Source organism: Varanus komodoensis, unplaced genomic scaffold (assembly GCF_004798865.1).
Source record: "Varanus komodoensis strain SLA01 unplaced genomic scaffold, ASM479886v1 scaffold6_2, whole genome shotgun sequence".
Taxonomy (NCBI): domain Eukaryota; kingdom Metazoa; phylum Chordata; class Lepidosauria; order Squamata; family Varanidae; genus Varanus; species Varanus komodoensis.
The window spans coordinates 17,493,939-17,506,504 of NW_025336346.1; the positions used below are offsets into that span (position 1 = coordinate 17,493,939).

At 41.6% G+C, this 12,566-nt stretch overlaps 1 protein-coding gene across 2 annotated transcripts in view; it reads left to right on the top strand.

The window, feature by feature from the left end:
- The window catches only part of NCKIPSD (NCK interacting protein with SH3 domain), a 98,675-nt gene that overhangs the window by 77,172 nt on the left and 8,937 nt on the right, over positions 1–12,566 (top strand). For both annotated transcript variants that reach the window (XM_044451344.1, XM_044451345.1), the window contains exons 9-10: positions 8,070–8,150; positions 10,737–10,865. In XM_044451344.1, coding sequence (XP_044307279.1) covers positions 8,070–8,150; positions 10,737–10,865 — 210 coding nt within the window. The remainder of the gene's footprint in view (positions 1–8,069; positions 8,151–10,736; positions 10,866–12,566) is intronic.

Genomic DNA, 12,566 nt, shown 5'->3' on the forward strand with positions numbered 1-12,566 from the left:
TCTGTACTCATGTTTTGTCAAAGTGGAACCTATGACTCTCTGTCACACTTGTGGCAGCAGTTTGTTTTTCTATATAAAAGAATGACACTAGGCACAAATGTATCTTCTGAAACCAGCATTATAAATGAAGCATTAATATTGCTTGGTGTCCTGATGTGTATAAAGAGAGGGCCAGCTGAAATCCTTCATTCCACAATTGGTTTCCTATCTGTTGCTTAGCTAGTATAAAATCTGTAGAGCAAAAGGCATAGGGGCTAGATACATTTGGTTTAAGCTGTGGTAGTGGTAGAAAGGTTCTGTTTAGCTGCAATTGCAAGCCAACATATTTTTAATTATAGCAACAAATTAGTATGCATTCTTCTTCAGGAAGTGTATGAATTAGAAATTGAAAGCTTATTTGAAACCAGTCATATACATTGTCCCCTTTTCTTGGTAATTTAAATTACTTTGATTTCAATCAATCCACCCTGACTGATGGCACTGTAGTTGGCTCCACAGCATGTAACAATGGTTGCTTAGCTTCTTTCTCCCCCCCCCCCCCGCCCCCTTTTCCTAGATCACTAAGTGCATGATCTGGACTCAGTCTTGGATTCTGGCTCTTTCAAGTCAAGACTGTAAATGTTCAATTGAAAACAGGACCTGGAAGACAGCACATAGTTTATCCCTGTTGTACAGCTGCTCACTTCAGAATTCCTTTGGATTATTTGAAAAATATAAAAACGTTTTTAGACAATGTAAAAGAAAATTAGATGGAATTCAAAGATTTTGAAGCAGTTATCTTAGAGATGGGTCTTTAAGAATAGAATTTAGCAATGCATTTAAATATAGATATCTGACCCATCTATATGTCTAAATTGAAGTTTGTGGACATCCTAAGGCTGCTGCTAAAGGATTTGACAGAAGGGTCACTTTAAACTAGAGTTCAAACTCTCTTTTTCATACTCATAGAAAATACTGCTGCAAATTAGTCCTTCATGTCATAGTCTCTCTCATTAGTCTTTTTTATTTTCTTTACATTTTTATTTTATTGGAAATAGGTAGAACCCCTTGGACAAAGGATAGAAAACCTAGTTGGAAAAAATGGTCTAAGGGCAACATGCCATGATATGGCAACTGGTATTCACCAAGAAGTTCTCTCATGGATCACCCAGGCAAGATCATTCCAATGGTTCCCATTTTTAGATGGTTTTAAACAAAAAGTAGCCTTTGCATAGCAATTGTCCTAGAGGGCAGAAATGCGTTAGACCAGCCTTCTCAACCTGGTTCCCTTCACTTGCTTTGTATTGCAGTTCCCAGAATCCCCAGCCAGCATGGTCAATGGTGAGGAATGATGAGCACTGCAGTCTACCACAACTAGAGGGTACCAGGCTGGAGAAGAAAGTAGAAAAAGTAGAGCAGTTGTCAAGGTAGCACAAAACATGGCATGTACACATTGTGTGCAATCATGGCACATACAATAAATTTTGCGGTTACCATAAATCTATATTGAATAAGCCAATATTAAGACTTAGGGTGAACCATCTTTCCAGCTGCTATTAGTCAAGAACATTCATTCTTCTCAGAGGTTACATTTCTTGGAGTCTAATGTGGCTTCAGAATTTTTCTCATATTGCCTTTTTCCCCTAAGAAAACATGGATGCAAACAGGTCCAACAAGTTGTGGAAATGAGTGGCACTCCTGTATGCAAACAAATTTGGCTAATAGTCCCACCTAGCTGCTTCCTAGATTATTTCTTGTAAGATCAAAACTTTCCAGATGCAAACCTTCCAGGAAGAAACAGCCTTTTTGGTACATCCTGAGTGCTACAGAATCGGGTTTGTATAGCAGCAAAGTGGCCCTTCCCCTAGTGGAAATAAAGAGATATGACATAGGTAGAGAGAATTAATTAAACCCCAAAGAAGTGTAGGCTAGGCTAGAAAGCAGGAATCTTGTGCACTTAATCAAACATACCTCTAAGCCCTGCTGAGTGGCAAAGAGAGATTATTGAGCAGTGGGTTATCTGTATGCAGATGAACAAGATTGCTCTTCCCTTGAAAGTAAAAATAATCAGCACTCATGCATAGCACAAAATGGGAAAACAGAGTGCACACCTTGAGTAGGAGGCCTGGTGATGCAGCAAACAGTAATGGCTTCCTTGGACAACCGGGCTCTGTGATGCTCTTTTCTTCTGCCCTGCCTGCAGTGTAGATACAGTCTTCTATGCATTCACTTTGAGATTTGGTATGCTTACATATGTAAGAGCTTTTTCTTTTGTCACAGCCATTTATTAATTGCCTGAACTGTTAGTGTTTGGCGTGCAAAAGGCTCTGTAGGCTCTCTCTTCCTGCTGGCTAAGATGGCAATACTCAGATTTGGAGTGCTGGTTCTTTACTTGAGCTGAAATCTTGCCTTGCTTTTTAATAAGCTAGTCTCTTGGCAGATGTGCTTAAGCTATAATCAGTGCTTTCTGAAAAGGACTGGTTTCTTCATTTGTTGCTTGTATGTTCAGAGTTTATTTGAAAATTCTTTTAAGTCTGTAGGCCAGCCATCCACATCCCCGGTACTCTCAAGATGTTTTGGATGAGAATGCCTGGCATTCCTGACCATTCCCATGTTGGCTAGAACCTAAAGGGAGCTGAAGTACAAACATCTGAAGGGCACCAGGTCAAGGAAGGGTTCTGTAGGAGGCTTCTGGTGGCAAATTGTCTCATCTCCTTCCTGCCTTCTCAAGCCCATCCCTCAAGAGCTTTGGGGTAGTATTGTTGCAACCTGTTCTTCCAGTTTTAATTTGTACAAAATGTGCCCATCAGCTTCTCTGGTGGTCCATTCTTCCTGGAATCTTTCATTTCTTTGGCATCTACTGCTGGCTTTGTGGTTTTCAGTTGCTTCCTAATTGGCATTTGGCTGTTGTGTAAATGCATCATAACGGAGCTCTAGCATAACGTCTTGTATTCATCCTGCTTTTCAATTCTTGGCAATTTTCGAAATGCAGTACAAGAAGGTCCTAGAAAAGGGGAAAGCAAGGTTAGATTATGAACGTTGCAAACTGTCATTTGTCTGATTCATTTGCTTCTGGAAAGGGATGTTTGCCCCTTTGTTTGATCTGCTGTGTTTTATCACAACAATCAATCATCTTGCATATGTGCTATTGCTCATGTGTTAGCTGTGGCAGACTTGGACAAGCATCAGTTTTCACATTGGGCAAAAGGAGTCCAGGGCATGAGGCCCTTGGTTCATGTTATTCATCTGTGTCATTTGAAAAGCAGCTCATAAGGAAACAACTGTAATCACCAAACATGGTGGTTAAGTGGCAGAGAGTGCTGTTTTATTTGTAGCCACTTTCACTTTAAGATTCCTTTTTCTTTCCAGGGGCCTTTTATAACAAAGTACTTGGATTATTATTTTTCTGCTGCTGTCACAGAACTGTAAACAGAATCTTGTGAAAAATGACCTTGAGTATTGAAGTGATAGAAGCTTATTTTGGTGCTAGGAACTTGGGAATCGAGGCTGATCCATCTTCTGATCGACTGCAGAGTATCTAATCCCTTTTGTAGAAGGTAGGGACCAGAGCAATCCATGCCAACTCTTAGGCAATTGGGATTTTTGTCAAACCAGAAGCAAGTGTTCCATCACTCCTGCCTGATGTTAAAAGGGAACACTGGAGGATAAAGCTCCCTGCGTGGATTCTGGGTGCTTTTGATGAAATAATGCCCTCTGCTTGTGCTATGCGGGCACCTTGGCTGCTGTCCAGCTTTTTTGGATGATCCATTTGCCCCCAGACAGTCATGCTTCTGTCCTGTAAATCTCTTCAACACAGTTTGCTTGTTTGTCTTTAGGAAAGCTTATTATATGACACAGCAAGCCAGAATTAACTCAAACAATTCTGTTATAATCCACCCTGTAATCAGCTGCCCCAAGTTATTGCTGAATAGACACACAGCTTTGCTGTCAGTTCTGTTTCCATGAGCTTTGCTCTTCTCCTGGTTCCAAATTTGTAATCTTCTTCTGCTGCATTTATGCTCTGGAGAATTATCTTTGTGGTTAAGTTCAACAAGACAATGGCTTTCAAACACCTCTGCCCTTCCCAGAGAGGCCTCAGCCACGTGAGCGGGGCAGTTGGGCAGTCGCAGAGTCTCCTGGTGAATTACAGTACTGTCTCTTCAGAATGTGGGAGGAAGGATTGGAGGGAGGGGGTGTTAACTCCTTCTGTAATGGTTGGTATCCCCTCACTTTTTGATGATGTCCATGAGACAAAGAGAGGCTTCTGCATCTCAGAGATATTTGCTAAAAACACACCATTTAACCAGCACTTAAAGGAAAGTACCTAAGTGCATGGAACAAATCTTGTGGCTTGATAATTAATGGATTTAACACTCATGGAATGATGGCATTTGCTTACAGGTTGCAAGCCTTTTCGAGTCCTAGCATTCCAGATAGAGTTCTTGCACACCTTTAACTGCCCTTGCTCATTCTTTCTCTCTTCAGCAAGTAAGAGCCTCCTTGATAAAGGATATAACCCAGCCACAGCGTCCAACTATCTGCTCAATCTGACTTGTACCTGAAAGCAAAATGCCCAAACATCTACAAGTGAGAACATGCTTTAGGCAGGGAGGCAGTGTTCTTGCTAGCCAAGCCGCTTGGTGCCAGAAGCCCAGCTTGGGCTGTCATGGTTAAACACAAGCAGCCTAGACTCCTCAGCCTAAAGATGATGGCAAATAGCTGCTTTCCTAGATCATGGGTGTCCCCCACTTCTGGAAATGGCCAATTGTCCCAGAGACTGCTGCATCTGATCAGAGGGGGCATCTGAGGATGCATCTTTTTTCTCACTTGGAACAATATCTACTGTTTGAAGAAGCAGCCAGCCTAGCAGGTAGAGGCAGCTGGAGCCAGATGCAGCTAATCAGTGGACAGGTGCTTGCTATCTACCTTGCTGGATTGGCACTTTGAAGGGGGTTAGGAGAGGGACATAGAACCCACTTTGCCCTGAGGCCAGAATACTATTTCAGAGAAGCTCTTGGGGCTGCATTACAGTGTTGTCCAGGGCCAGAAGCAAAAAAGGTGGGGATAAAACATGCAGAGTGGTGAAGTTTAAGGCTCTACAGCTTTAGGAAAGGCTCTTCGACCTCTCAGAAGCAGAAAAAAAACTGCACAAGGCCTGGAAAACATCAAAGCCTTGGTGACTGCATAGAGGGTGTGGAGGCTGCAGTCTCTGCTGGAGATCCCCCAGAGCCAGGATGACCCCTGTGCCTGAGCTTCTGGTCTCCTAGCTAGGTGGTCCAGTCAGTCCCAATTAGCAGCTTTACATAGAAGAATATATTTCCATGCAGAAGGAGATCCGCTGCGTGAGTAGCATTTTAATTACATTTTGCTCGAGTGGTAGCAGGTTTGATTAACAAGTTTAAATATGAATGTTACATTTGTAAGCCACTCTGTGATTTATCACAGAAAGATGGGGTGGATATGCTGAAATAATATATATTGTGAACCCTATTCTTGTTCATATATTTTGTCAGAACTTTACCACTCTATCACACATTTCTGTACTTTCCCTCCAGTTTTTTGGTGCTTCTGCACTGGATCTGTCTCCCCAGGTGGCCAAACAAATGCTCCCCACAGGAAAAGTTAACAGAATCTGGATGCACCTTCAGAGTTTTCCCTCCGAAAATGTATCACTTATCAAAAGCATGGGATCTCTCCAGCCAGTGCTGGGGCTACAGGGAAACCTGACTTCAACCCTGCCACAAATTGTAATGAGCATCTGCTGGACTGCCAATGAAGGCAAATGGTTGTGTCAGGTCAGAGTGATGGCCCGCCTCAGAAATAAAAGTATGGTTTTGGCCTCCTCTTTCCTAGCATAGCCTTTGAAGGGTCAAGGATTTCTCAACTGAAATACTTAACCCAAATGGTAGCCTGTACAGAAATGGCCCAACTTTTACTGAGCTAGTTACTGCTGCATATAATATGTAAACCTTGCAGATCCATCCGTGCTTTAATGATCTCTTGTAAATAGCACAGAGTGTGTTTCGTTGTGGCCATATGCCCCATCACGTGGCTTTCCTTATATGAACCCCTGCTGGAGCATGCCAGCTAATTAAGATTCAGGAAAGGCACTGACTGTGATTCTGTAGAGCATTCATGTATAGACATGACTGGTGGAAATTGTGCTGCACTAGCAGGCTGTGGGACAGATTGATGCACGAGATACAAATGTGCACTGGAAGGGAAGCAAAAATGCACACCTGGAATGTTTCTGAACCTCGGGTGACATGTAGCCAGACGTGGCTGTGGGAAAGAAATCTGCTTTACAGAGCGGCAGTATTAGATATCTAAAACATTATTTCAGGAGAAATTTTAATCCAAATTGTATTATTCACTCTGTTGTGCTTGCAGCTAGGAACTCAAAGCAGCTAAAACAGGACAAAAAAGTATTCAAAACAGAATAAAGCATTTTTCTTATCTATTAGCAACACTTGTGTTACCACTTAATATAGTAAAACGATATAGTAAAAATTTGAGTGGTTTACATACAAAACTTTTAAAATTATTTAAATGCATGTACAATAAATATAACTTTCAGCAATGAATGTAACATTCAAAGCAGCAAAGTAAAACAGCAGTATCTTAATGAACAATTACAACAAGGCAGTAATACTGTCAGCAGTAGGAAAAATGGCAAAGAAATACTTACCCCTCTCATTAGCAGAAAATCAAATCAACCCCCCTAAGCTCAGCCTCTCTCATATGCGCCAGATGCCAGAACACAGAAGAAAATGACTGGGCCATGTTACTGAGTGTTCTCAGATCCGTCTGTAGACTTGCACTGGAAGATACTGATTCATTACTCTTTCTTTGGCAAAGAGGTGAATGCAAAAGAAACATACATTCACACAGTTGCCTCAAAAGCCGTGGAAATAATGGTTCAGTGGTTCAATTTAAGAGAGAAATATTCCTTCAAAACAGTTAAGGAAAAAGCAATGAAAGTGTATGGTTTTTCCTTTTGGAGAGAGAATAGCTAGTAGAGCAATTGCGTATATACATGTATAGATTAGTAAACTATTAAAAGTCTGCAGCAAGAACTTTATTGTGGGGATATCAGCTTCAGCACCACATCTGAAAAGGCCCTGCACCTTGCTCCCATCCATCATACTTCAGTTTGTAAGGAGCTACTAAGCAGGACCTTTGATGCTGAGCAGAGTGCAGAGGAGAGCAAAATGAGAATTATGGTCCCTAAAGAACCCAGATCCTCAAGCTCTTTAGGGCTTCAAATCAATACCTCTGATTGAGACTGGAAATATATATGCAACTGGTCTAATTGAATATAACCGGAGTTGTAATCTCAACCAGCCATCAAGCTGCTGGCTAGTATATTTGTATTAAGAATAAGGTATGGTGGCATACAGCTTATAAATTACATTATACCTACCTACCTACCTGTCTGGAAGTGGCATTTAGATGCTTTCCAAGGGCCACCCCATATAGATTGTGTTACAGTAATACAAAAGCATGAGCAACTGTGGCCAGGTGGGTGGTCTCTACAAAAGGGCGTAATGGATTTAACTTAGCGTAAGGTGGTGTGAGCAGTTCTAGTCCTTGTCATGCCCAGGGGGAGTTCTGTTCCTCTACATAATTGGCTGTAGCCTTACCCAGGGGCCATTTCCTTAGGCAGAAGTAGGCTGGAACATCTAACCCTGTGGGCACAAAGCGATGGATGTTTGCAACAAAACCACTATGGATTGAGCTTTGCCTTTTTCAGTGAAGCATTGTTCTTTACACTGATGCGGGTTGCATACTTTGACGGGGTTTCCTTGGGATTGGTGTGATCAGATACAGTGAGAAAAGTATTTGCTCAAGAGCTGACATAGGCAGGAAGCCAAAGTATATGTAATGGTTATATTCAGATTTGCAGCATTCGTTGTAAAATCTGCTTCTCGGTAATTGGTGGATCATTTCAATGTGGCAGAAATTTGCTGTGGAAGAAGAGATGCTAGACCTGATGACCTTGTGAACTAGAGGCTTGTTCAAGATGCTTGCTCCAGCAAATTCTGTAGCACGGTGCTGTTATAACTAAACCAGTGGGCTTCCTTTTTCAGACCATCAGAAGATGTGCTACTCTGCATTGGTGCTGGCTATGATATTCTGTATGGGAGAACCACTGCCGTATCATCACTATGGTGAGAATAAACTTTGGGAAGGAAAAATAATGGCAAGATGCCAGTGTGTAGGAGATTTTTACAATCTATTCACCTATAATTAAGGAAAGACAGCTGGATCAGAGACTGGTCTTCTCAGCTGGGAAATTGGTACCCAGAATGCTTATGTGCAAAGAACTGGATAGAATCCAGACAAATTAAATCTCACCTATTCTTCTTTTCAGAAGTCTGTTCAATTTACCTTCCATGAGATCAGTCAGGTCATCTGTTGGAATATTGCCAGATCTCTTACTGACTGGCAATTTGCTTTAAATCTTCCTTCAATTACCTCTATAGTCTACCAGAATCCCAGTCCTAACAACAACAGCACAGCAACAGAGTCCATTTTTAAGGCTGCTTCAAAGGCCCAGAGCAAAGATTTTGTGAGTCAGATTTCAACTGATAGTATCAGGTTCTACTTGTAGGATCTGGAAATTTCTGGCCTAAGATTTCTAGTAACAGTGAATCCCAGTGTTGCTTGTATTTTTTATTGTTTTGTATTGCATCCTAAATATTCTGACATACTCCACAAGGGAAAATCTGGTTATGGAGTAGCACAGAAATACCATAAATAAATCAACAACTCCCTTACTTGACATCAGTATTAACAGCAGCAGCTTGTTTATTGGGTGGCACAGTTGTCCAAAGATCACAACTGATTTTGAGGGCCTTTGAGCAAGCTAGTAATTAAGTAGAAGGCAACATGCCAATCAGAAATCTGTAATCTCTAGGGTCAGGCTAAACACAGCAATGCAAGGTTTCTGAGCAGATTTACTCTGAAAAATTTCAGAGCTGAAAGCAATCATGGGGTCATAATATTGGGAGAGGAGGAACTTGGCCCATCTTCCCCAGTCCAGTTTACCTGATCCAAATTGCCCCACACCACCAAACTGTTATTCAATTGATAAGGCAAATAGCTCTGACAGAACAACTTTTCATTGTAAACATGGTACAAGGAAAAGAGGTTGAACCTTCCTCCCACAGCAGACTGGCTTCTATGCAGATGGGTGGAATGAGGTACCTGTAGAGAACAGGGGATCTTTAGACACACACACTCCACCTGTCAGCCTTACAGAAACCAGGTCAATGCATAATAAACAATTGATAGAAACATAAACTACAGCTCAAATGATCAAATGCAATTGTCACAGTAAAAATGTCTAGGCAAGCAGTAGTTTTAAGGTGGTGCCAGAAAGATTGCAGTAAAGATGCCAGATGTACCTCTAAAAGGAAATCCAGTCTTCATGAATTTACTATTGCACCATCTATGTTGACTCTTAATTATTTGAACTTCATGCCTTTTGCAAAGATTTTGCCCCCCCCCTCTCTCTCTCTCTATATATATATATATATATATATAGTGATTGATTAATACATATCAGATACAAAGCACCTGATGCTAACCAACCAGTGATTTAATCTTGAATAGAGATTATATTGCTGTTAGTGACCTAAGGTGCAATCCTGTACATGTTTACTGAGAACTAAGTCCAACTGATTTCAAGGGGCTTATGTCCTAATAAGTGTGCTTAGGTCTTTTTAACTAAATTTCTCACACTCTGGATTACAATTAATGGTCCAACCACCACAACAGCACCAAATGCACCCAAAGAATCTTGGTATTATTAAATTACTGCATCTCTTCTGTTACATCTCTTTAAAAATAACAATCTTCATGTTGTCCAAATGTAGTTCTTTATATAGAATCCCCATTTTGACCTCTGGAAATGTGGAGAATGTTTGTGCTAACTTAATTAGACTTGGCACAAAATCAACTCACGCTTAGGAATTTTTGCAGTAAGTACAGTAGGAGCAACCCAAAGCCTAATTTTTCTAGGGCTGGTTGTTGCTGTCTTCCCTGTTAGCAAAAGGAATCCTTACTTGGGTGTGATCCTAGCAATTACTTTCTTCAGGTGGTCTTATTTTGCATGAGATTTTGAGCTTTCTCACAGATACATTGAACAATAATTAGTGTCTAATGATGAAGATTAATTTTAATTCAACAAGCATTTGGGGCAGTAAAATAAGGATTGCTTGCAGATATACTAACAGGGTCACCCATCCTCTCCCCTGTGTACTTTTCCTTTGAACAAACCAGACTTCTTGATATGGGAGTGAAGGAGAAAAACAGCCTTTTTGGGCCAGCTGCTTCCCTCCTCTCCTTCAGACTCTGCCTTCCCTGACCCCATTTAGGGGAGGTTCAAGCAGAGACCCTAGTTTATTTATTGGCATATTTTAATTTATTAGTATATCATTTATTGCAATACCAAATGTTCTCTGGGCACATTACAAATGGTTATAAGGAAAAACTGCAACTTAAATGGTTAAAAGGTCACAATACCATGCAATACAAAAAACGAACTATGCAGGATATATAAGAGCAGCCATTTTTTTTAAAGGTTACCAATAGACCTGGACCTGCAGCCGAATGTAACTCCAGATAGAATGCTACCCAGGTTTGTAAAATCAGTGGCCGCACTTGAGCCTCATTTAGCTCCATACAGCAGAGATGAATCTGTCTGCTGTACGAAAGCACCATTTCTAAGCATGCTTTTTTCTCTTGCACAGAGCATCTCAATTCACAGTTTGTCCAGTTCCTGTTGGATGTGATTGAAGATGGGTTGCCCTCAGATACCACAGACCAGTTGCCTGACCTGTTCATTAATGTTCTTCTGGCATTTAATCTTCACATTCCAGGTCAGTAGTGCTGGGTTTTCCCAACTGAGGCAATGTCAAGGTTTGCAATTAGCGGCTGACATTCTTTCACTGTTACCTTGCAGGCAGCCTCATCCTGTGCATATTTGGGGGTGGGCAGAATGCAGGTTTTATTTGACTGCGCTTTGCAGCTGGAAGGGGGAAAGATCTACAGAGTGGAGTTACAGTTCATCTGGTACAAAGCCAGGTGCTATTAAGGGTCTTTAGCTCTTTCCAGGATGACTGACCAACCAGCCAGTCTACCCACACTTGTGTGCCTCTGTCCTTCAGGAGGGGCAGGTGGTTGCTTGGTCCCTTAGAAACTTTGCATTACAGTATTGTGGGCTGGCCCCAGCTGTGGCCACTAAGCAGGGGAAAGTAACTCCTGCCAAAGGGAAAGAGGAGTTTGGTTTTCTGCTCCTGGTGTAGTTGAAAGTTGCCCAGATGGCTCAGCTTTCCCAAACCTCACCTGCTTCATATGGCTTGGATTACAACTCCCATAATTCCTATTGACCATGCTGGCTGTGGAGCACTGCCCTCAAGAAGTGTTCCCAAGCATCTTTCAGAAGATGATAAAAGCTCTGCTGGATCCGGGCAGAGGCCTGCCTAGCCTGGCATCCTGTTTCCACATGTGGCCAACCAGATGCCCTTAGGAAGTTCCCAAAGAAGATGGACACTTGCTCTCTCCCCCTCTCAGTCCCAGCGATGGGTATTGAGAGGCCTCCCCCCTCTAGGATCACAGGCAGCATTTAAGAAGTAGTCTTTGCTAGCCTGTTCTCCATGTCCTTCTCTAAGGCCTGTTCAAAGACATCCATGTTGGTGACCATCATCCTCACAACTCCATTGTAGCCCCATCTAAGATGATGAAGAACAATTTCACCCTCTTATCCTAGGGAAGCCTCTTCAAGACACGGACCTTGTGTTAAAGTGTCTGGTGTGTATTGGTTAAAATTTCCAGGAGCCTCTTCGTTGAGGGAGAGGGTACTGCACCGGGCCCTTAACCAGTCCTCTTCTTCCCCCTTGTGATCGTCAAATCTTCTGCTTGTCCCTTGTGAATCTTATTGTTCAGTTCAGTTCTCTACTGCTCCGTAGCCCAAAAGCTCTCTGAGCAGTTTACAAAGTTCAAAAAGCATATAAACAAGCAATAAAATCACCGTATTTCAATAAAACCATAACCAATAGAACAACATCATCCATAACCCACAGTGACCATAAATTAGCACGTGGTGCAGCAGCAATAATAAAAATATTAAAATGAGCAATTATCTATTAAAATATCTGACCAGGTAAGTGTTGGAGGTTATGTCTTGGAAAGGTATTCTGTTGGGTAGCATTTTATTTATTTATTTATTTAAAGCTTTTATATCCCTCCCTCCCCAATGTCACAGACTCACAATGTCTTTTCTCCTGGAACACCCAATCCCACCTCATTCCTGCTAGAGCAAATCTTTTGAGAAGCAGCTTAACTTATCTTTGGTGATGCTGTTTGCAAACATTTTCCTTTCTTCTCCACAAGCATTTTTTTTTAAGTGGGCAATTGTAAGGAGGTGAAAACACACTGTGGTATCTTGTTAATCCTCAATACATTGTCAGATTCTCACATGACCACATTTTCAGGGTCTTGTATTAATTGCTTGCTGCTTTTTGATGTGATGCCATTCCATCTTGCTTCATGAGTGGAGGTGGATAAAGCAGATACAACTA